Source organism: Carica papaya, chromosome 6 (assembly GCF_054855325.1).
Source record: "Carica papaya isolate Zhongbai chromosome 6, ASM5485532v1, whole genome shotgun sequence".
NCBI lineage: Eukaryota > Viridiplantae > Streptophyta > Magnoliopsida > Brassicales > Caricaceae > Carica > Carica papaya.
The window spans coordinates 15,297,332-15,323,777 of record NC_142314.1 but is presented as its reverse complement, the minus strand read 5'-3'; the positions used below and the strand labels follow the sequence as shown (position 1 = coordinate 15,323,777).

The 26,446-nt window shown below is 33.2% G+C and overlaps 1 protein-coding gene across 1 annotated transcript; it reads right to left on the bottom strand.

The window, feature by feature from the left end:
- Nucleotides 1-19,843: 19,843 nt before the first annotated feature.
- On the bottom strand, nucleotides 19,844-24,473 carry THX (thioredoxin X). The gene is made up of 2 exons (XM_088223167.1): nucleotides 24,060-24,473; nucleotides 19,844-20,239 (listed from the first exon to the last, which is right to left on the bottom strand). Exons 1-2 carry the CDS (start codon nucleotides 24,402-24,404, stop codon nucleotides 20,033-20,035), a joined length of 552 nt encoding a protein of 183 aa, XP_088079293.1. The 5' UTR covers nucleotides 24,405-24,473; the 3' UTR covers nucleotides 19,844-20,032.
- Between the last annotated feature and the right edge of the window lie 1,973 nt (nucleotides 24,474-26,446).

Genomic DNA, 26,446 nt, shown 5'->3' with positions numbered 1-26,446 from the left:
TAATATCGTGTAGATTCTATTATCACAATTATTGTGAATGAAAAACTTTGAAGATTGAATGTTATATTCTTTTATATACTTATTCACATTTATCTTAGGCTAAGTAATCTTTTTCTCTCTCCAAACTAAAGTTCTCCTATTAGTTATTACTCAATAATTCATTATGCAATTATGAAATTAAAAGTTATTGTTTCGTAGTAAGTTAAAGTCCATGCACTATTAAAGGCCCTCAAGATAGATGACTAGTTTACAAGAAACATCTTTGTCCATAAAGACATTTGCTAAGTATAAGTAGACTTATTGAACTCGACATCCTCTTAAACTCCTATTACCACTTTAACAATGGATAGCACAACATATATGTATTGGCACGTAGAGTTTGCAAATTATATTCACATGGGCAATAGTTTTTGCATATAATTGAACAAGTTGTAGTTGTGTTTCATACATGCTTAAGAACAAGTACCTTGCTTCAATTTTAGTATGAAAATCTATAAATAATAAAAAGAATTATGTGATAACAAGAAACTAGTAACACTTATAAGAGAAAACTTATAAATGCATATAGATTTATATTTGAAACTATAAATGTAACAACCTACAAGACCCGACATATGTTGGCAAATTTTAAAGTGAACATTCACATCTAATTAATGAAAAATACATGAATTTCAGGGAATTTTTTTTTCTGATTATTTAAGTATTATTTATATTATCTGGTTATTAAGGAGTGTTGCTAGACGCCAACCTTTATTAGTAAATTAGTTTAACTAATTTGTTATCATTTTAGTATTGAACCTATGTGGTCACACACTAATGAGTGTTCTGTCATTTACTAAATGAATTAGTTATTTTAATTATTTGATAATTAAATTAGAGAATTTAATTTAGTCAAATTCCTAAAGGGGTAAATTCGTCTATTAAAGTGTTTACAAAAGGAGAAATCCTTGAAAGAGGGAATTTCCCCCGAAGGGAGAAATCCCTAAGGAAAGGAAATTCCCTAAGAAGGGAAATTTCCCATGGAAGAGAAGAAATCCCCAAGGAAAAATTACAAGGGCACGAAGGAAATAAAATTTTCCCACAAAGGGAAACATCCCCTGAAGGGAGAAAATTATCTGAGGGGGAGGATAAAATTCCTTGAATGCGGGGGAAGGGAAAAACGATGGTGGGGATAACATTATCACCTCAATTTTCTCCCACACTAAATGGCCTCACCCGATTGACCAATTGCAGGTTTGGAAGGTCACTTCAAGTAGCAAGGGGCTTAGATCACTTGCATGTGATCCGACGGCCTGAAATCATCAATTTTCTCGTTTAAAAAGCCTTTATCGGGCATTTGACAGAGCAAAAATCATTTAGAGATCAAATAGAAGATAAAAATAGAAGAGAGAGAGAGAGAGAGAGAGAAGAGAAGAGAGAGAGAGAGAGAAAAGGAAAATAAGAAGGGCCAAACACTAAAGACTCCATCAAACCCAATTTAGTCGTCTCCTCTCTTTCATCATCTTCCCATATTTATTTGGTGATCACATGCATGTTTAATCATGGTAGCCAGAGAGGTTAGGGGACGCTCGCATAGTCTTGGAGGGGGAGGAAAGTAGAACTGATATAATTGAATTTTATAGATATTTTCTATTTCATTTGAGTTTATTTTAATTTATTTTTATCACATATATTGCTGGATTATCTTTGGCACTTTTCATGAATGATTTTGAGACTTGGAAGCAAATTAGAGCGGATTGGAGCAAGATTTGCGCGAAAATGATTGAAACATGAAGATATGAAGGACATTGCCATCACACGACCATGTGTTAAAAAGCTAGAGTTTCTATTTATGAGGAGGATTGAGACACAACCATGTGATTAAAGACACGACCGTATACTTTTTAACACATGGCTATGTGTTAGGAAGCTAGCATTTTTGTTTTTAAGGAATGAGACATGACCATGTGATTGAAGACACGACCGTGTGCTTTATACTAGGATAAGACACGACCAAAAGTGCACGACTGTGTGTTATCAATAAAATGCTTTTGTTTTGTTTAGTAAAAGAGACACGTCTGTATGCCTAGGAGATAGGGTTGTGTTGTGTCTACAGGTTAGAAACTGGCATGATTTCAAAGAAGACACGATCGTGTGTCAATTCGACACAATCGTGGAACGCATCAAATCAGATTTGAAATCTGTCAAAATATTAGGTTTTGAACTATATAAAGAGAGTGTTATCTAAAAAAATAGGAGAGGAGCAAAAGAGGAGAAAGGAAGAAAAATGGCGGCAGATAGCAAGAGCTTCTTCTCAAGGGTTTATTTTATATCATTTTATGAATTATTTTATGTTTTGTTTATATTTATTTCTTGCAATTTTATTTAAAATGAGTAACCAAACTCTTATGTTGGGATCTTTGATGAAACCCTAAACGATACATTGTTATTTCCTTATTTAATCTACAAAAGTCTTTTTTTCCAATCTATATGTGTTATCCTATGGCTTAATGCATAAATATATTGATCACATATTTATTGATTTTTAACGAATGATTGAATTGAGAGATTGATTATTCATTAGAATATCAAGTTAGTACAATAAATTGAATGTGAGTAGAGATACTTGGCATGATCTATGTATTTGATGATTGAATGTTAATACATCAATTCATATTGATCCATATAGATATGTGTATTATTATGAATTAGGTAGGGTAATTGATCTTGAGAAAAAGATTACTACATGATTGAATGAAATTGGGTAAAAGCTTGTTGTAGATTGAATTACGAAAATTTACGATTGAACTTAAGGTGGATTCTAAGATCTTAACAATTATTATATCTCAATTGTTAATCAATTTTAATTCATTATTTTCTTAGTTCTTAGTTAATCATTAGTTTATTTTCATTCTTTTAATCGTTGGCCAAATAATATAAATAAGTTGAGATTCTAGTATTTATTATTAGTCTTTGTGGGACGATATTCGAATTCACCGCTATAATACTTGTTCGAACTAGTGCACTTGTTATGTGAGTTTAATCACAACAAATTTTTGGCACCGTTGTCAGGGACTAATACTAGCAATATTAGAATAGGCTAATTATGTAACACCCAAATAAAAAATAAAAATTTTATTTATTTATTTTTATTTTTATTTATTTATTTGATTTTTTATTTAAATTAATTTAATTTAATTCAATGAAAATATAAATAATAAAAATGATAAAATTGGGTAAAAATATTATTTGGATTTAATTGAAATTGATTTTGGAAAAAAGGGGTGAAAATTTGGATTCTGAGGGTGTTTTTGAAAAGAAAATCAGAAATCGGATGTCAAAACGCAATTTAGAAAAGTTGTGCCACGTCAGCACCACGTCAGCAGCCACGTCAGCGGCCCGGTCAGCAGCCCCGGCCAACCAGAACGCACCGCGTGGCAAGGCAACGCTGACCAGGGAACGGGCCACGTGGGTGATCCGCGTGCGCGCGATCGGACGACCCAGATCCGTTCCCACGCACACAGACGGCCGAGATTCAATCAGGCACGGACATCCCAGATTGCATCGCGATGAACGGCCCAGATTTAATCCCAATTAAATTACGATCGAACGGTCCAGATTCAATCTTGATGGACGGTCGAGATTAAAAGGCAAAGGGTATAAATACCCCCACCTACACCTGACCAAAGAAACCCTAGCCGCCAGTGCTCGCCGGAGAAGAAGAACCAGACGCCGGAGGAGCCGGCCGCCGCCACCCGCCGCCGCACCGGGGAAGTTTCCGACCGCCGATCGAGGTAATTTTTCTCCCCCTTGCTCGTTTTTCGACGCTGAGTCCGCCTATGGCCAAACCGGAGCCAAACCACCGGCCAAACGACCGAAAAACCCAGATAAAACCCAGCGGCGTCGCCGCGCCCCTCCTCAGTTTTGGCCTCCGATTAGGCCCTTCCCGACCTCTGTTTGATGCAAATTTTATACCACTGTGATCACCGTTCTTTTCTCTATAGGTTGATCGGAGCCAAACATCAAAACACGACTCATGCCGGAGGAGCCGCCGCACCCAATAGCACCGCCGCAGGTAAGTTTTGGTTTTTCATGATTTTTTGGCCCACTGAGGGCCCTAGGGTTGTTCTATCGCAGGGACCGATGCAAGCGTGGCTGAATTCGGCCGAAAATGGTTGAAAACGGCCAACCCGAGGCAAATCACCGCCGCTTGCGGCAGTGCCGTCGCCGGAGCACGGTGGAGCAACCATGCCGGAATTGCGATATTGGCTGAAAAGGGGCCCTAGGTCTAATTTGGGATTTTTGGGACACGTGCAGGTACTAGTAGTGCGTTTCAGTTCCCCGGAAAAAATTCAAGAAAAATTAGGGACAGCCTGTAGGCGCACTGTAGAGCCGTATTCAGACCCCGAAACAAGTAAGGACCCCTCATCCTATTTTCTATCACGGTATTAAAGCTAAATAAATAATTAAACTGTACTGTGTGACTCTATAGATGTATAATTGATTAAGGTTGCCAATGGAGCCCGAGTCTAATACTGGGTTGGTCTGTTATTGTTTGATTTAATTTTCAGTATTAAATGCAGCATGATGTTTGATGTAATTATATTATGGTCCCGTATGCATGAATCATGGTTTCCTTATTATGGTCGGTATTATGCTTAATCTGATACTGTGTTGTCTTGTTTGGTGTCCATTACTAGTTTACATGTTGTGTGTGTTTGGTTGATTGAAACTAAGAAAAAGGTCAAAAAGGTTATGTGAATTGATAGTGGATAATGTGGACAGCCTGACTAGATATCCTGGGAGATGGTGGACGGACCGGGTCCGTAGGGAACCCTACCGGGAATGTGGTCTCTCATACTGGACGGGGTATGGAGACCTTATGTGTTTTGGTGCCCATACCGGACGGGGTATGGGGACGGCCCTGGAATCAGATTATAAATGTTAAGGGTTCACGGGTAGCGGGACCCCTATGGATCTCCATGGATACTAATAGGCTTGTAAATGAGGAAAATATGTTGTTTAATGATTGAAATGCAAAGGCGTGGTAAGTATTATGTTATACAGTTCATATGATTTCATGATGATGATAATGTTATTGCTTTCATATGTTGTTTTATGGATCTCACCGAGGTAAGTGGACAGTAAAGGATTTTATTACTGATAAAAGAATTTGTTGTAAATTATGCTCCATTGATCTTTTTGTGTTTTCTACCCACCTTTACCTCCGTGGTAGTGAGATAGTGTGATGTCTTTACTGGGCTGGTGTAGCTCATTCCTTATTTAACTATTTCAGATCAGGATGACATTGTTCCCGAGCCCGTTCCGCAGGAAGATGGCAAAGGGGACGCCTAAGGACTCTGTAGTTCTATTTATAGTTCTCATTTTCGAGTATCTCTTTTAGTTAGTTTGTTCTTTTATATTTTGAGCACATTTTTAGTTTTGTGTAAGGGATGTTAATCAAAACTTTTGTTACGCTTCCGCATTTGACATTTTTAATACACATATTTCATTTTAAATTTCTGGGGCCGTTATAAATTATCATTAATTTGGTATTTTTATTTTGTTTGTTTTGTAGTTGATTCTGTAGTGCATGACTAGAAGCAGTGAATAACCATTGATTTTTTATCCAGAAATTGAGACGACTTACTGTAGACTGAGGCACACACAAGGAGTAGATGACTCCGGTCTCGCGTTAGAAACTCATTGAGAAAAGGAACAACAATAATAATTGACTTACAAGAGGAGCAAAGAGAGCGAACAATGATGGATTATGCTACTCCATCTCTTATTGGAATTGAATCAAGTGTCACAAGGCCGGCTGTAGCAGCTAATAACTTTGAGATTAAGCCAGCCATCATCCAGATGATTCAGTAAATTATACAATTTTTTGGGTTCCCAGTTGAAGATCCTTATGAGCATATTGCTAATTTTCTGGAGATTTGCGACACTTTCAAGCACAATGGAGTGAGCAATGATACAATCAGGTTGAAGCTCTTCCCTTTTTCATTGAAGGATAAAGCTAAGGCTTGGTTGAATTCATTATTGGCTGGTTCCATCACTACTTAGGAGGACATGGCTCAACATTTTCTAGCCAAATACTTTCCACCTTCAAAGACAGCTAGGTTGATGAATGACATCATTACCTTCACACAAATAGATGGAGAATCATTGTATGAGTCTTGGGATCATTATAAACATTTACTAAGGAGAGTTCCTCACCATGGTCTACCTATGTGACTTCAAATACATATATTTTACAATGGTTTTGCCACCAACATCAAATACATACATGCAATAGTTAAAGGAACATCAAATAACAAGACACCTGAGGCAACCTACAAGTTGATTAAGGAGATGGCGAACAAGTTATCAATTGGAGAAGGAGAGATCATCATCAAGAAAGAATGTGGGCTCGCATAGTGTTGACAACTATACAGTTCTACCTGCGTAAATTGAGGCCTTAACTAAGAAGATAAACAACATGAGTATGACGACAACACAAACAATGCAAGTTGAGAATTCTATAATACAATAAAAGGATCCTTATTCTAATGGTCACAATCCTGGATGGAGGAATCACCCTAATCTTTCATGGGGCAATAAAGATAATTAAAGACAAGCTACTCCCCCAGCTCAACCCCCCAATGAACGAAGGCCAAACATGGAGGATATTCTCATCTAATTTATGACAGTAACAGACACTAGACTGCAAAGTAATGAAGCCTCCATCAAGAGTCTAGAGAACCAATTAGGCAATTGGCAAAGTTGATTTTTGAGCATGTCTAAGGAACTTTGTCGAGCAACACAAAGACCAACCCAAGAGAGCATGTGAAAGTTATAACATTGAGGAGTGAAAAGCAATTAGTGGAAATGGAAACAAAAAAGAGAAAACAAGCAGATGAGAGTAACCTAAACAAGGAGAAAAATGAAAAAAGGGAAAGCGGTCAAGAGAAGGAGCTGTCTAATCGAGGAGGAGAACACTCCAACATTCCATATCCGGAGAGATTGAAGCAACAACAAAAGGATAAATAATTTGGTAAGTTTTTAGATATTTTAAACAATTGCATATTAACATTCCTTTGGTTGAAGCTTTAAAACAGATGTCTACCTATGTAAAATTCCTAAAGGAGATTCTATCAAACAAGAGGAAGTTAGAATTATGTGATATTTATAAGAAGTTAAGATTGGGAGAACCTAAGCCTACTAGGATTACTTTGTAATTAGCAGACAGGTCTATCAAATTATAGTTTGAATAATAGAATATGTGCTAGTTAAGGTTGATAAGTTTATATTTCTAGTAGAATTTGTGATCTTAGATATGGAAGATGACTTTGAGATACCAATTATCCTTGAAAGACCATTTCTAGCAACTTCTAAAGCTTTAATTGATATTAATGATGGTAAATTGACTCTTAGGGTATTTGATGAGGAAATTATTTTTTATATATCTGAATCCATGAAATGTACACATACTTCAGATCATACTTGTATCATGCTTGATACATTTAATTCAGTCGTGCAATGTGTTTTTAAGGAAAATTACTTTAAAAATGCATTAGAATAATGTATCATGAATAGAAAAGGAGTGACATGAAGAATAAAGAAGACAATGAACAAGTAACTTTTTTAGAAGCGAGACCTTAGTTTAATACACCAAAAAACTTAATATTTGAGGAGATTCGTAGCTCTAGTGAAGAGAAAGACAAGCCATCAACTAAGGAACCATTGAACAAGTAGAAATCAAAGTGGTCAGGACCATTTCCAAATTGCTCAGATATGGCCAGATGGAGCAATTAAAGTGATTCACCTGGAGAAAGGTACTTTAAGGTTAACGATCAACGATTAAAGTCATATAATATGGGAGATGAGCTCATGACCATTACTATACATCTTGTCGACTCTTGAAGATAGTTATCATGTCAAGCTAAAGATGAAAAACAAACTCTGATTGGGGGGCAACCCAGATGTTTTTCTTCAGACTTTATGAATTAGGAAGTAGTGATCGATGAACCCATGGATAGAGGTAGGCCTCGTCCTCCCCAAACCGACGTAAGAGCAGGTTCTAGTTCAAGTTCCACCATAGAGGAGAGATTAGAGCAGCTTAGTGTGGGACAAGAAAGAATTAAATAATGCCAAAGGTGAATAAAGCATTATATGATGGCATACTTTCAGCATATACGACTTCAGCCCCCACCATACCCACCTTCAGATAGTTAGTTTCACTTTTGTATTTTTTTTTTATTTTTTATTTTTAGTTTGTCTTTGCATTTTCTATTTTTTAGTTCCCTTCTATCCTTTACCACTAACTTGTTTGCTTAGTTTTTCTTTAGTATTTGTAGTATGTTTTTAGGTTTTTAATAAACTTCACCAAGGCTATAGTGGATGCTACTCCATCAAAGTTTTAAGGAAGTTTAGTTTCTTTTGCTTACATTTTCTTTTCATTTTTTTACTTTGCGAACTATGGGGACATAATCACATTTATGTGTGGGAGAGTGGTATTTTAATTCTTTATGTTTGCTATTATCCTCTCAATCTTAATGAAGTTCCATGGTTTAATCTTGATGTGTGCTCTTGTGTTAGGACTACCTATGGCGATAATTATGACACCAAATTCATACATACTGTGACAAGATTGTTTGTGGAAATATTTTAGTAATTGAAGTATTTAACCCTATTTTAGTTTATTCGAGTTCTAAGAGTTTAATATCTTCTACATCTTTTTAGTCATGAAATTTGTCATTTTGTCTAAACTGAATAGTTCTTTACATTAGAAAACGTATTTTGTATAGAATTAAATATATATGTATGAAAAAAAAAATTACTCTGTTGATCACGTGGGAATGATAATACCGTATAGTTAATGGTCAAGAGTAGAACTAGTAGCCATTCGGAAGTGTGACCTGATAAGGAATGTAATTCCATTATGATAATTACAGTATTTTAAGAAAAAAAAAACTATTATGATAATTACAGTATTTTAGGTTCTATTATGTTAATTTATGTATTTTAGGAAAACACTAGATCTATATTTTTCTATTTCTACTATGACACTTTTATATAAATTTTCAGTATTGTTAATAGAATATTATTGAGCCTTTAAATCTTTTATGACGAACTGAGTAACAGGATCCTGGCATCACAAATGTTTGCATTCATGTAAAAAGGTTGACTGACATTCTGGACAAGCCAAAATAAATTACTATGCTGATCACGTGGGAATGATAGTACTGAATAGTGAGTGATCTAGAGTAGAATTAGTATTCATTTGGAAATGTGACCAACTGAGTAACAGGGTTCTGGCATCATAAATGTCTATATTTTTGTAAAAAGATTAACTGACATTCCGGACAAAAAAAGTACTAATATAAATAAAAATAAAGTTGCATGTATTTCTATTTTTTTATCAATTGAGCTTGATTTTGTTTTGAGTTCTAAAGTTTGGATATTATGAATGATTTCCCATATATGTAGGCGGGAACAGGGGAAGGGGTCAGATTTATCCTGACGGGAGAAAAAGTAACAATACAGTTTATAATGCTACAGCAGCGGGTATAGTAAGCAAAATTTTACGAAAAGAAAAGGGGGGATACGAAATAACCATAGTGGATGCATCGGATGGACGTCAAGTGGTTGATATTATCCCCCCAGGACCAGAACTTCTTGTTTCCGAGGGCGAATCCATCAAACTCGATCAACCATTAACGAGTAATCCTAATGTGGGTGGATTTGGTCAGGGGATATTTAATTTCTAAGAATAAGATGGAATTGAATGGTGTTCATATCCAAAAGTTACTGAATTGTTTTCCGTAGATGATTATGCCCTTTTACATATCATTTTGTGTTATCCTGAGATAATACATTATTGATGATGAGGATTTCATTAATAGTTTTATTATGGAATGAATTTAAAATTATTTGAGGGCAGGCAAAAACTCAAGCATGGGAGAGTTGATATAATTAAATTTTATAGACATTTTCCTATTTCATTTGAGTTGATTTTGATTGATTTTTGTCACATATATTATTGGATTGTCTTTGGCATTTTTCAGGAATGATTTTGGAACTTGGAACAAATTAAAGTGAATTTGAGCAAGATTTAGGCAAAAAAGGGTTAAACATGAAGATATAGAAGACATTGCCACAACACACGACCATGTGTTAAGAAGCTAGCATTTTTGTTTTTGAGGAGTGAGACAAGACCATGTAATTACAGACACGACTATGTGCTTTATACGAGGTTAACACATCACCATGTGTTAAGAAACTAGCATTTCTGTTTTTGAAGAGTGAGACATGGCCATATGATTGAAGAGACGACCGTGTGATTTATATTAGGTTAACATACGACCATGTGTTAAAAAGCAATCGTTGCTATTTTTGAGGTGTAAGACACAACCATCTTATTGAAGACACGATCGTGTGTTATCACCAAAATGTTTTTGTTTCATTCAGTGAAAGAGACACGGTCGTGTCGTGTCTACAAGCTAAAAACTGACGTGATTATGCGAAAGACAGTCGTGTGTCAATTCAACATGACTGTTGGACGTGTCAGACTAAATTTGGACTCTGTCAAAACATTAGATTTTGAACTATATAAAGAAGGTGTTATCTAAAGAAAAAAGAAATGAGCAAAGGAGGAGAAATGAAGAAAAACGGTGAAAAACAGTAAGAGCTTCTTCTCGAGGGTTTATTTTAGATCACATTATGAATTATTTTATGTTTTTTTTTTATATTTATTTCTTGCAATTATCTTTAGGATGAATAACTAAACTCTTCTATTAGGATCTTTGATGAAACTCTAAGGGATACTTTGTTATTTCCTTATTTAATCTATGAAATTCTTTTTTTCCAATCCTTAGGTGTTATCTTGTAGCTTAATGCATAAATAAATTGATCACCTATTTATTGATTTGTAATGAATGATTGAATTGAGTGATTGATTATTCATTAGAATATCAAGTTAGCATAATAGATTGAATATGAGTAAAGATGCTTGGCATGATCTATGTATTTAATGATTAATTGTTAATGCAGCGATTCATATTGATCCATAGAGATGTGTGTATTATTATGAATTAGGTAGGGTAATTGATCTTGAGAAAAAGATTACTACATGATTGAATGAAATTGGGTGAAAATTTCTTATTATAGATTGAATTAAGGAAATTTGCGATTGAACTTAGGGTGGATTCTGAGATCATCTCGATTGTTAATAAGTTTTAATTTATTTTTTTCTTAGTTAATCATTAGTTTGTGTTCATTCTCTTAATCGTTAGCCAAATAATATAAATTAGTTGAGATTCTAATAATTGTTATATTAGTCTTCGTAGGGCAATATCCAAATTCACTGCTATAATACATGTTCGAACTAGTGCACTTGCTAGGTGAGTTTAACCACAACAAGAACTGTAATTTACTGGCACTAAAACCCGATATTAGTAAAGTATTCTATAACACCCGGAAATTTTCTTTTGTAATTTAGGATTTTATTCTAAATGTAATAAAATAATTTTTCAATTTATTTTTATTTTTATTTTAATTTAGAGTAAAAAAATAAAATAAAATTGATGGAGGATTTAATTGAAAATAATTTTGGAAAAATTGGGTGAAAATTTGGATTTTAGAGGTATTTTTGAAAGAAAAATTAGAAAACAAGGGCCAAAATGCAATTTTAAAAAGTTTCACCACGTCAGACGCCCGGTCAGCAGCCTTGACCAACCAGGGCAAGCTAAGTGGCACAGACACTTATGCAGGAGGCCACGTGGGCGATCTGCGTGCCCGCGATCGAACGACTGAGTTTCGTTCCCACGTGCACTGACGGCCTGGATGCGATGAACGACAAGATTCAAACCTGATCAGACAGTTCAGAGTGAATCGTGATGGACAGCCTAGATTGGATTGCGATGAACGGTCTAGATTCACTCTCTACTTAATCGTGATCGGACGGTCCAGATCAAACCCGATAGACTGACCAGATCAAAAGTGGATGGATATAAATAACCCCTATCCATACTAAATCCTAACCCTAGCCGCCAAAACCCCTCGACGGAGAAGACGACCCAGCCACCGGGGAGCCACCCGCCGCCGCACTGGAACCCTTTCCGACCACCAAAAAAGGTAAAAACTTTCTCTTTTGCACAAAATTCAATTTTAAGCTCACGCACGGCTAAATCAAAGCAAAAAGACTGGCCAATTGGCTGAAAAACATTGGCGAAGTTCGGCGGCACTGCAGCGGAGAATTTCGCAAAATGCCTCAAATGAAGCCTTTTCTGATTCCTGTTCGCGTAATTTTTCCACTATTATGATCACTGTTTTCTTCTCTACAGGTTGACTGAAGCAAAACATCCAACCGCAACTTGAGCAGGAAAAGCTGTCACACTGAAGAGCTCCCCCACCGGTGCGTTTCAATTTTTTGTATTTTTTCGGCGAACCGAGACCCTTTAACGTGTTTTCTCGCAAGGATCGAAATAAAATCGGCCGAAAATGACTGACCTGAGGTGAACTGCTGCTGCGGGCAGCAGCGCCGTCCCCGGAGCACGGCGGAGCTGCAGTGCTGGAATTCTGAAATTGGCCGAGTGGGCCTTGGGACTAATTTTGAATTTATTTAGAATATTTGTAGGTACTATTAGCGCATTTCAGTTCCCGGAGAAAAATTTAGGGAACTTAGGAACTGCCCGCAGGTACAGTAAACAGTTTATTTTTTTGGGCGTCAAATCGAGTAAGGATCCCTCACCCTATTCTCTCACAGAACTGAAGTTTAAATAAATAATAATACGGTATTTTGTGCAATTTTAACAAACATGCATAATTAATTACGGATTGCTAATGGAGCAAGAACCGAAAATTATCCACTGTTATTGTTGATTATTTTTACAGTTTACTTGCATGATGGTATCTTATTTATTTATTTTATGGTTTTGAACGCATGTATGGTTTATTTTACGTGTTTACTGCTAAATCGAGAAAAATAAAATTTAAACGGTACAGAAATTATGTGATTAAATTATTAGATAAAACGACAGTCTTACTGGATATCCTGAGAGATGGTGGACGGACCGGAAACATAGGAAACTCTACCGTAAACGTTGTCTCATACTAGACGGAGTATGGAGACTTGATAATTTGGCGCTCATATCGAATGGGATATTGAGGTTTGGTAAATTGGCGCTCATACCGGATGGAGTATGAGGACGACCCATAATTGAGAATAATAAATGAAAGGGTTCATGTGTAGCGGGAGCATCCCTACGAACCCCCATGAATACTAGCAGGCTAGTGAAAAGAGTAGTAATTATTGTTTAGTTTATTAATAATGGATATACATTTATAATATGTACTATGATGGCTGATTATGTATAAAATATTGGTCTGTATGAAATTATTGTTCTTACAGGTTATTTTCATAAATTCCACTATGGTAAGTGAACGAGAAATGATTTTATGATTGATAAATGAATTTGCTAAATTTAATGCTCCATTAGTGGTTTTCGATTTTATACCAACCTTTATTTCTGTGTTAGTGATATAGTGTGATATCCTTACTGGACTAGTGTAGCTCATCCTTTATTTAATCATTTCAGATCAAGAGAACCAAGTTCCAAAGCCCGATCCGCAAGAAGATTGCGAGTAGATACTAGATATTTTCTATTTTTCATTTGTTTCCTTATTTCTTGTGTTTCTTTCAAAGAATGAATTTTGTAATGCTATTTAGTACTTTTAAATTATTGTGTAAGGAATGTAAACCTTAACCCTAAGTTATTATCTATTTCCCTTTAGATATTTTTGGGGTTGTTACATTCTAGAACCCCATATGAAATTCTTTCCATTTCTCCTTTAAAGAACGTGAAACCGACTATATATTATCTTAGTTTGATCATTTGAGGAGACCTAAAAAAAAAATTGGTTAAGAATCAAACAAAGGGGAAAACACTCTACTAATCAGTTGCATGCAAAATTTACTTAAGTTGTGAACTGAAATTAAGGAAAGTTAGGGTCTTAACTATCTGATTTAGTGCAAACATCTCGGTTGTTTAACATGTATACATGTGAAGTACTTTTGTTATTTTATTTTCATGTAGTCTGATTTTAGTTGATGAGTGCGCACGTGTAGTATATAAACTTTCCAATTATGTGCGTGTACGTGTGCATGAGTGTTTTTAAGGCACACATTTTCGTCTTTGCATCCGTTGGTGTATGCATTTTAAATTACTATTCATTCTCTGTGTGTGTGTGTGTTTGTTTGTTTGTAAAAAATACAAAAAAGAGAAGATAAGAAATTGTCGAGAGGAGGCCACGACCTCCCACTAAGCTATCAGGCACTCAAAGTGTTAGGGAAACTAAGGTGCTTGGCCTAGTGCTGCTGGTTCGCATAGGGAAAATCCTAGTGCCCAAAAGGGCCGGGAGAGCCCCTTTTTGGCTTGTTGACATGAAGCAGCTTATCTCCAAGAATCTGTCTGTGCATCATTTTAATTTTGGACAAATGTTTGAAATTTTGAGGGGGTTTTGATCCATGTAAAAGATCTGTTATGTGGTTTAAATTTAAAAATGTATCAAACAACAAATAAATTTGTAAAAAATGAAGGTTTAGGTAAAGAAAATTAGAAAAAGTATAAAATGGTAAGATTGCTAAAGGTGCGGTAAACTATAAAAAGTATTGTTACAAGAATTGATATAAGCTAAGTAAGTTCCAAGCCATTTGATAATTTGGAAATGAATGGAGATAAAAATATGCGTGGTTTAGTAAAATTGAAATAAGATTGGTACCCTGCTCCCCAATAGCCAGAAGTTAAGATAAGAAATAAGATTATGGAATAAAATAATATAGGAAATAGTTAGGAAATAGGGAATACTAGACAGTGGATAAGTAACCAATAATAAAGTATAAGAAATTTTATCCATATAGTAAATTAAATATAAAGTTTTCAGTAGCAATCAAAATTAATAATTCGTTTTGATAATTTAAGTGCATGGTTTTTATATTTTGATTCCATTTTTGAGAAAACCTTATTCCTATTGTTATATTACCATTTCTACTTTCTGAATATGTGGAACTCACTATAATTCATACCTCATTACAGACCAAAACCCAGGACAAGACCTAGACCAAGATACGAATCAAGAACAAAACTGGTAGAATCTTAAAGGCTAGGAGCTGAGCTTTAGTATCAATGGTATTTTGAATTATTTTGTAGAATATTGGTTCAGACTTTTTAGAGTCTCATTTATTTTAGAATTGTATAAGGGATGTATTTTATTCCGCATTTAGCAATTTTACTTGTATAAATATATGAATATACTCACTATGAACTGACATCGTTGCCTCTTAGGCATTGGAACGTCACATGCAAGAGATGACATAGAAAATTTCTATAATATCATTGCATGTGTTCACTATATTTCTTGGTTCCAGCAGTTAAAAATGGTATGACAATGTCCTTGCTCACATAAACAGGAATCAGGATGTCACATAATGTATAATATATATATATATATATATATACATCAAGCAATGATAAAGGCTATCAAGTTAGTGTCATTAGCTTTCTCGTAATGAGTAAATAATGATTGTCACATTATTATTAGTGGTTAAAGTTGTCACGAGTAATTATCATGTTGTCTCTAGTTATTACCAAATTATTATTATAGAATGAAGATTGTTAGTTATGATGTGTACATAAAATAAATAACAAATAAATAAATATTGTCCATTTGCATAATGTTTTGAGATTTGATTAACAATGGGAGTTGAGAATGGAAGACACCATTAAACATTAGCTACTTATGATTTTTGTTTTATAGTGCAAAAATATGAAATTATTTTTATTTTAACCCTCAAACTTAATGTTCTCTTTTGTCCGCCAGTTGTTAAATAACTTATATATATTTTTTTACAAAAAAATAGTAACATGCTGAAAATGTTGCATGACGTGCCAATTTCACATGTCTTAAAATACTAATACCTTTAAAGATGATAGATATCATAAAAAAATTGATATATGTATGATATCATCTAGATATTATTGATTTATAAAATCTAAGGATTTCCTTAGATACTAATACCTTTAAAGATGATAGATATTATAAAAATAGATATATGTATGGCATCATTTAAATATATTAATTTATAAAATCTAAAGATTTCTTGAGATACTAATACCTTTAAAGAGGATAAATATCATAGAAAAATTGATATGTATATATATATATATATATATATATATATATAATATCATTTAGATATTATTAATTTATAAAATCTAAGGATAAAATCTGATATTTCCAACTAATTTTTAATGGGAACTCAACTATTTAGGTAGACCATAGTTCATGTTATCTCACTACATGCAAAATCAAACTAGTAGAAAAAAACTCCCCTTTACCTGATCTATTCTCCGAAGCTCAAACAAAAAAAGAAGAAATGGAAAAGCCCTCACTCAAGTTAGTTTTATTGGCAATGCTTGTGGTTCTTGTAATTAGTTAGTGATCCTACTATATATATGTTTATTCATTTGAAAACATTATTTCTAAATATTTTATCTATGCTCATGCGAAGATACTAATCAAGATCTATAGGGCTAATATAAATATTTAATAGAAGCACTTTTTCTTTCTTTTTATAACATAAATTTTTCATTTCTTGTAGATTCACATATTGTAGTTGAAGTAAGGGGACCTGTTGTTAGGTTGGTGTGTAACACAACTGCAGATTGTTCTTTTATGTGTAAAAATTATTGTCCATGCGAGTGCAATGTTCAGACTCACAAGTGCCAATGTAAATTTAATATACCATCAACAGCCAAAATAGGAATATAAGAGGAGAGTCAATAAATTTAATAAACATGTTTGCATGTATTAAATGTCTATTAGAGTGTGGTGTTTCTCGTAGATTTGTCATCTATGTTAAGGCCTTCAATAAAACATGAAACAAAACTTTCTATAATTAAAAAAAATTGATCAATACCATTTTCATTTGTATATTCAATTTATCATGTCTTTTAAAACTAATATAACAACACTAATTTGAGGAAAAACCAAATAAAGTTTAATAGGACAAAAACATATGAAAGTACGACTAACTCTTAAAAATATAATGTAGAATTTAACATAATACAATTACACATAATTTACAACATCTTGATAAAAAAAAAAGGTACTTATCAGGATCTAACGTCTCTTGCATGCATTCTTTGCCATCTTTGTGAATATCAACTTCTTTAATCATTCATTTTTTAAGATTTTTAAAAGATAGTAGTCTTATTAGGTTCCTGTAGAGAATAGTTCAAAAATTCAAAATGTGAATATTTAGTGACTATATGTAACAACTGAATAATTTTTCACATATTTAATTTGATGCTTTATGAGAGAATTTTTTCCCATAAAGGCTATAGAAAATGTGTTTTATTTAAGATTTCTTTTTTTTTTTTTGAAAAAAATGGATATAAGAAACATATATAAGCATAAACGCTAGGAGAGAGAGATGAAAGAGCAAAAATGTAAGAGATTTTTGAATGAGAAAGAGAAGCACACCAGAGAAGATGATAAAAGCTTGTGGGAAAAGAGAAAAAAACAAACATTAATTATACTGCAATAGATGGGCTAAGTTAATTTGAATAAACTCTCCGATCATCTTCTACAAATGATTCAACGTGCTTATTAATTCTATCATACATGAAATATTATGTAAATTGAGGTGATATCATATATCAAATATTATTAATTCAATATGCTTATTTATTATAACTAGTAATATAACAACTACTATTTCTATGATTACTTTTTATGACTTGAATTTATATTCTTCTCAAATTTTTTTTATTTTTGTCCGAAATCCACTTCTAATTTCTAGCCCTTTTAAAACTTAACTAACCATCCCATTTCATTTAAGCCTAGCCCGAATCAAATTAAAACCTAGCAAAACCTCTTAAGAATTCCAACCTTAACCCAAGTAGTTTTACAGTTGGTCCTTGTATTTTGAAATTTTTTTGATTTGCTCCACAACCATTAATATACATTAATATTATTAATAGAAGTGTCATGTAGAACTTTAATAAGGCACATATCGCATTTTAGATAAGTTAATATCCACGACATAAACTGAATTGATATTATTGTAAACATGTGATATTGACTCAATTAGAATGCGATACATATTTAATCCGAGATCCACGTGACACTTTCATTGATGATGCTAGTGTGCATTAATGGTCACGAATTAAATTATTATTTTTTTTTTCAAAATATAAGAACTAAGTTTCAAAAAAAAAATAGAGGGATCAATATTATTTTGGCCCATTTAAATATCACCCAAAGGGCAACCCTCGACTCATTAGTACCAGCCCGACGGTTCCAGCATCTTTCTACTCCCAGACGAAACTGATCCTCATTGTTTCTTGTTGTGAACGACAAAGAGAGGAGACAGGGGAGCAGAACACGCAGAAAACAGAGCTCTAGAAGGAGACACAAAGACAAAGTTAGGACAGGTGAAACAGGGCACGTGCTTACAGAGAAGAGGAAGAAAAAGACAAAAGAAGCAGGCTCGTGTGCTAAAATTAGAGGGAAGGCCTCATGGAGAAAGGCAGAGCCTCATGTGATGTGAAGATTATAGAGAGATGTTAATATAAGGTGAATCTTCTTCGATTCTGGTAGAAAGTTTTTAAAAAAAAAAGAAAGATAGAGGTGATTTGAGACAGAGGAAACCAGAACAGACGGCCTTAGTTTTACGGAAAAGGCAAGATAACAGAAGCAATTAGAAGAGAAAGTGAGGCCTAAGAGACAAAGATTGGGAAAAAAAAAGGTGGGATTTCGGGTATGAGAGAGAAAAATAGAAGTAGGTGAAGGGAAGCGAAATCAAGAGCGAGAAAGAAGTTTTCTGCTTCGGGTTTAAGGGGGAGCTGAGAAAGAAAGCATATCAGAATAAAGAGAGTTTACAGAAGAATTATCTGCTTGGGTCAAAGTACTCTATTTCTTGTTCAACTGAGTTTTTTCTCTTTTTCATTATTTTATATAAGATTACATTGTCGATTAGTTTGCATGAGTGACCCCAAGAATCATTTCATAACCAGTTCTAATGCTTTAAGATTTTCAAGAAACATTCATCACTTAGACAGATGCTTTTTGTATAGCAACTAGAGTCGTTCTTCTTTAAAATGGGAATCCTATAGCCTTCATTAACAAAGCGTTGTCAAGATAGAATCAACTTCTTCTGGTCTATGAAAGAGAATTCGTGAACACCGTATATGTCGTAAGTAAATGGCAACATTATTAACTCGGCCATAATAAATTCATCATTCACACATGAAAATGTTTTCATGTTTAAGATAATCAAATTAGAGAAATAGTTTAATTCATTATTCTTCATTACATGTCTTTGTTAGTTAGATTTCCAGGTATTTATATAACATCTGCGTTTACTATTAACTAATTATTAGTTAGCATCATATATTTTCAAACTGTTTCTCTAATTATGATACACAGGATGTAATAAATATATATTGAGTAAATAAATTTATATATAAAGAAGTCAGTTGTGCTACAAAAGAAAATGATATGGATTCTTATTATTGTTATAGATAAACTTATTACAAATGCTAAAAATATTTATAGGATGTTCACTAATATTTTCCACTAGGCAGGATATCTTCAACTTCCCCCCTGTAAAACCACGTTGAATTATTTTGTCAAATCAATAGAAATTTTCCATAAGGGAGGAACAGCATATTAGCCCATTGAAAAACCAAGCAGAGAGAAGGATACAACAGATTTTACATATGATGAAAAGCTTAACAATATGTACAAGCTGGTTTTAATATATGAAATAAAGGTCATTTATTTGTTGCAGTTGGAAGGAATGAAGCCATTACTATTTACACAGAAATGAAGCTCCTATTTTATCTTAATATGATCTTTGTATTATCATATTCAATTTATACAATTGAGAATGAAGAAACTTAAAACCTGGCAGAAAATATATATTACAGCCTGATTGAGTTCACCCTCCCCACTCTCTCAGCAACAATTACAAACATGTCAAAAACCTTATGGAAAAAAATGACTACGCAATTGATAATGTCTCCAGGAGAGTATCGACGTACTCTTGAAGCTTCACTTTTGAAATTGCACCTTCCCTTCTGCTTCCTGGAACCTCTTGCCCATTCTTGAAGAGGATCAGAGTTGGTAATCCATACACTTTATACTCTTCTATAAGTTGCGGACTTTTGTCGTGATCAATCTTTACAACTCCTAATCTGTCTCCGTATTCCTTCATTGAACAAAGCAAATTAAAATTCAGACAAATTAGATCTTATAACCCGTTAATCAAGGTTTCTTGAGACACTATGCAATTCCACCATGACAGCATTATTTTCTTCATCTAAGGTGATGATTTAAACTGCAAAAGAACTTACAATAACCTTCAAAACAATCTAGCTGATAATCAACATAAAAGTTTTACAATGACCTAGCAATACATGAGGTAGAATATTATACACTTAATTGCTTCATTTTAAAAGCCTTCACCTTTTGTCACCAGATGCCTCAAGAGCTTGTAGGTTATATGTAGCAGCCTTTGCTCAATTTTTCACTTACATAAAGCACCAATAACACACTATATGATCACAAGCTTATATTTCCTATTTTTTCCTTTAATCCAGATTATGCTTTTCTTCAATCTTTTAATATTATTTCTTTCCCCAATCATGTAATGTACTTAAGCTTGGAAAAAAAAAGAAAATTATAGAATACATGTGGAAATATATACTTTCATGTGTAGAATGTGAATAAAAGATTATTAATTTCATGCATTTTAAAGGAATTTATTAGTTAGAAAATAGCATTCACATAGAGCAAAAAAACTTACCCTCAAGAAATTAAACAAGAAATTTCATGACCTAGATAAGACAAACTTGAAAGAAAGATGCTACCAGCAATTACTTGACATAAAATCAAAAGATGTTCATCCTCAAATAACCTCTTACTATTTGTCCCAACAAAATTTCAAACATGAAAAGAACATGTAGCCTTTTGCAATGGTTACTTATTTTTGTATGTTTTACATTAACTTGAAAGGTCCAATACAAACATCCAAATTCTGATCAAACTACATGTGCGATTAGGATATTTTATGATTGGCTTCATGGTCGACCTTGTATATATATATTGTTGGATTATTTTCCGATATGTGGACTTAATGTGGGTCTTGCTATACATATTAGAATATCAATTTAGGAGCCCGTTTAAAAGTGATTAAATACGGTTAAACAATATTGGATTTTAATGCATCGCTTTTAAGTATGAACTTATAATGTGCAAATACCATTTTTGTAATATTCTCGTTTAATGATAGGCGAAATGAAAATTGTAAAAATTTGTCGATATAAAAAGCGGTTATGGTTCCCGAATCACAAGATCGCTATTTTTATTTTTTTGAAATCCCGTCACCAGAAAAACTAACTTTTGAGGTATCGTGTTGATTCGGAAATACTTACTATAGGACACAATCAAATCTTCTGTGACGCATTCAGGTATGTTTCCGTTTATCTTTTCTCATTAATTGAGTACGAGATTTTGTGTTTAAATTTACAAATCTACTTATTTGAAAAGTATTTTTATTCTAACATATATATATACATATGTATTTGATTATTATTTTTAAAATTATAAATTAACTTTTAACACTTCTCTTGATTTGTCATTCCTACACATCTCCTAATTTTTGCAAATTCATCTAAGAGTTAAGGGTTACTAGTTGTTGGTTTGTGTTTGTAATTTCAACTAAATTTCTTTTGCTATACAAGATTTCTGATAAAGTGATAACGTCACTCAACATACTTCATTATGCTGTGAATAACTTCATTATGCAATGGCAAATATCTGCGAGACTTCCCCTTCCAACCTAATCATCCAGCCAGAATAGCAATAAGGGATTTTTATTGTGATTGTCCTCTATTCCCCCTGCCCAACTTCTACTAGATACATTCTTGGATTTTTTGCCTCCCCATGCTTATTTTCCTCCACAAACCCACCCCACAGATCTAACCACATCCTAATGAACCCTCCGCCATTGCTAAGCCCCCATTGAGCTTCAACAACTCTCTTCCACAATCTGTCTTCATCCCTCATATATCTCCACATCCATTTTCCTTGTAAAGCCATACTCAACTCAATAGGGGATCTCAACCCTAGTCCGCTTTGAGCCATAGGTGACTTCACCTCTTCCATCTTCACCAAATGATATCTCCTTCTCCCCTCTTCATCTCCTTAAAGGAACCGGCACTGAAGAGTCACAAGGTTCTTCACTACCTTCATTGTACCGACTAGTAAATAGGAATATTAGTAAGTGTACTTTTTATGAGTGTTAACCTTCCCTTCTTTGACAAAAAATTCCTCTTCCAACCTGTCAGTCTTCTCTCAAACATGTCTATCACTGGTTCCCAAGTTCTCACATTTTTGTATTTGGATCCCAACGGTGGACCAAGATCTTTGATAGTAAGTTCACTATTTTGCATTCCAATACCCCTGCTAATCTACCATCACCCCTCCTGTCTTCTAATCTCACAATTTCTAACTTGTTCAGATTAATATTTATTCCAAAAACTGCTTGGAAGCAAAGAAATACACATCTTAGATTATTTAGTATCACCCTCTCCTCTGGTTGGCAAAAAATCAAGGTGCCATCTCCAAAGAGAAGATAAGAAACCTCAACCTGTTGATCGTTTCTTCCCATTGTCAGTCCCCTCAATAGCTCCAACTCCTTTGTTTTCTCCAATAATCTATTCAACGTTTCCATAACAATGATGAACAATATGGGAGATAGTAGATCTCTCTGTTTCAATCCTCTTGACACCTTAAAAAAAGAAGAGGGTCCTCGATTCACCATCACTGCAAAAGATGTGGTGGTAATACACGAATACATCCATTTCCTCCACTTTTTTCCCGAAACTCAATCTTCCTAACATATAATCCACAAATTCCAACTAATATGGTAATACGCTTTTTTCATATCTAACTTGTATAGGATCCCCTTCTCCTTGCTGCTCACCAAATCATCCACCACTTCATTCGCCACCATGACAGCATCCATAATTTGTCTATCATCCATAAATGCATGTTGACTCTCCCCAATCACTTCCCCAACATTTTAGACAATCTCTGAACCAATAATTTTGAAATAAGCTTGTAAATGCACCCCACCAAATTGATTGGCCTGAAGTTTTTAATGTTTTTCGGCCCTTCTATCTTGGCATTAAATACCAAAAAAATCAAGAGGAGTTCTCAAACCTTGGTCTGCTCTCTTAATCTTTCACCCACTATGAGAATTGGCACACATTTCTTTACTCACTTTCACAATCACTATGAGAGGAATGTGTTAATATATCAATAATAGATTGGGTCTTTGTTTACCGATTTACAGATTTTGTATAACTATTATTTAAATCCTAACAGAGGGAAGCGATATCTTATCATTCAAATATTTTTCCTAAATCTTCTATTTCAGTTAAAATAATTTCAGCTTTTCCTATTTACCACTGACGAGTATACAGGAGCATTTTGTGCAATTAAGATCCATTGGCATAAGAGCAATAATGAACCAGGTAAATGTGAATAACTCTTCCGGGTTAATATTCCAATTTATTTAACTCTAGATTAATTAAGCTACCTAAAATCAGAACTGCAAATTGCAAGAGGAAAGGTGATGAAATCCAGCTGTTATGTCATCACTTTGCAATATCCGAATTTTTATGGTGATGAATTCATTTCAAATACTGAAAATAGATCAAAATGCAAAAAGTGTCTTTCCCAAGGCTAACGAGGCGTATTTATGAGTCAGCTAAATTGCGCTTTTTTTTTTTTTTTAATTCTCACTTATAAGATTTGGATAAGACCAATTCTCAGTAATAAGGTTAACAAGAAAAAACCAGAGAACAAAAAGCACTCTTCTGGAGGAGCAACATGTCTAAATCATGCAAAGTCTTCTAATCTAATCACCCAGTTGAATACTCAATCCCTACTGCATTTTATAGTTGAACGAATCATATTCTTAATGTTCATAAGAAAATATAAGGAGGTAATAAGATAGGAACCTGAGCAATAGACTCCATGGCAGGAGAGATTAATCTGCAAGGGCCGCACCAGGTAGCAACGAACTCGACCAGAACTGGACGTTCGGATTTCAAAACAGTTGTTGGAAACTCAGCCTCTTTGATCTCCTTGATAGCTCCGCATTTTATGGTTAATCTATCAATTGCAGAGTGAGTTAAAGACGAAGAGCGCGGTGGTTTCCTTTGGGTGAGAAACGAAGACTTGAACAAGAGACGGCTGGTGGAAGCAGAAGGAGGATCGGGAAACCATAATCTGTTGGATACTGAAGGAGCCGGACGGTGCAATGAGCCGAACAGTGGGGACGAATTGCACAGGACGGCATCCATAGTTTCTAGCTACTTCCGAGTTGAGAGGAGAGAGACGGAAGAAGAGAGGGAGAATGGTGGCCGCCCAAGCTTATGTGTGGACAAGCGTTAAAGAGTAGCTTGTCGTATAAGATGCTACCACGTGTCATCTGCTTGACCGTTGCTCTTTCTTGCCATTAAGATTGCAGCTGTTGGTTTGTTTCATTGGTCTCGGTTTATTTTTAGTAAAAAATTATGTTATAATGATTATAGATTAGTTATTTAATTAATTAAGTTAACTTTGATTTTATACAAATTTTATATTTATGTTCTTTTATCTACTTTTTCAGAAACTACATATTCTTTTCCTCGGTAAGTTATTTTAAAATTTTTAATCAATTGTATAATTTAAATTTAAAATTTTTTTGAAATTTAATTTTATTATCGATGATTGTAAATTGTTATTATCACCTAGACCTAATATTTCTATAAGCCGGACTTGCGGGCAAGTTAATGGAATAGGCCACAGCAGAGCTCATCCTTGTTTTTATGTTTTTGAGGGTTTAAATTTTGATATTGTTTTAATGCTTGCATAAATTTTTATAAATTGATTATTTAAAAAAAAATTTAATTTTAATTTATATAATTCTGGTTAAAAAATTTAGAAAATTTTTAAATAAGTTATCTTATTTTATTTTTTTAATTATAATTAATTTTATTAGTTAAATATGTTATTTTAGTAAAATTTAAATAAGAAAAGTAATATATTTTTAAAATAAATAAATAATAATTTTTTAAAAGATATATAATAACTGAAATTAGTTAATTGTCTAATCATAATCTTATTTTGAATAAATTAATAAATCTTACTCAAATTTATCTTAAGAAACTAAATAATAGTAAGCAAAAAATAGTAATTTTATCCAAATAAATTAAAAAATTTGGTCAAATTTATCTAATGCTTAAATAACAACAATAAAAATTAGAAATAAGTTAATAGAGTTATTATATTAAACTACAATACATTGAATAATTATTTAAATTCTATTGAAATTAATAGATGCTTTAATCAATTCAAATCAAATTATATCTTTATAAATTTCTTGAGATATTTTTCTTACTAATCTTTTTTTTGGCATCTATAATTTGTCTTACTTTAGGAGCACAATCTCACAATAGACATCTAGATGAATTAGTTTGTCAACTTCTTAAACAACATTATAATAATTACCAAATATCTATTCTATAACATACTTTTTAATTAAGATATTTCTTCATATAATCTAATTAATCAATGAGTTATTTTCATTTTACTAATACATGATCTTGGTATATGTCCATAATAATTGAAGTCAAATATTCTTGTTAATGAGATAATTCATGAATTATATATGTATATATGAATGATAAAATATCATGTCATATATATTTTTAAAAAATAATTTTAATTAAAAAGTCAATACAATTGCTTCTGGTTTTATGATTAGTTTGTGATATGTGCTTTGACTAGTCAAACAATAGAATTAGTTTGCATCATGCATCACCACAAGTTATTACTTTGAGAATTACAATAATTTATGCAAAAGTAAAGAAAAAAAACAAGGAGAAAAAAATGTAACATAAATAAAAGATTAAAGGTAGTAGTAATTACTACATGCATTAAAACGAGTATACTAATTAAACAAATTGAATTATCAAATGTTAGTAGTTTATTATGTTGTGAATAAATAAAAAAAATACTACATGAATTTTGTTCATAAAACTTGGATTAGATACTAAAGATTAAGGGGAACATATGGCTAGAGAGTTTGAGTTTTCCTCAAGCATATAATTCAAATGTGTTGCCCCATACTAGTGATATGAACAAATGATAATAAAGTACTTGACTTTGTAAATAAATTATCAAATGTGTATTTGAAATGTGAATTAGGATGAGATATCAAGTTATTTTGAATAATATATTAAGATAAACTAAAAAAAAGAGAGAATGCAAATACTTTTATAGAGGTTATATCATACCACTAGTACTTACCACATTTTTTTCAAGCCAACTACTTGAATTTCTACTAATTTATGTATCCTCA

What these genes read in the sequence shown, in the direction of transcription:
- THX (XM_088223167.1), bottom strand. Translation starts at nt 24,404, where the DNA reads ATGGATGCCGTCCTGTGCAATTCGTCCCCACTGTTCGGCTCATTGCAC. An exon ending in CCATGGAGTCTATTGCTCAG is followed by an intron (nt 20,240 to 24,059) that starts GTTCCTATCTTA and finishes TGTTCAATGAAG; the next exon opens with GAATACGGAGACAGATTAGG.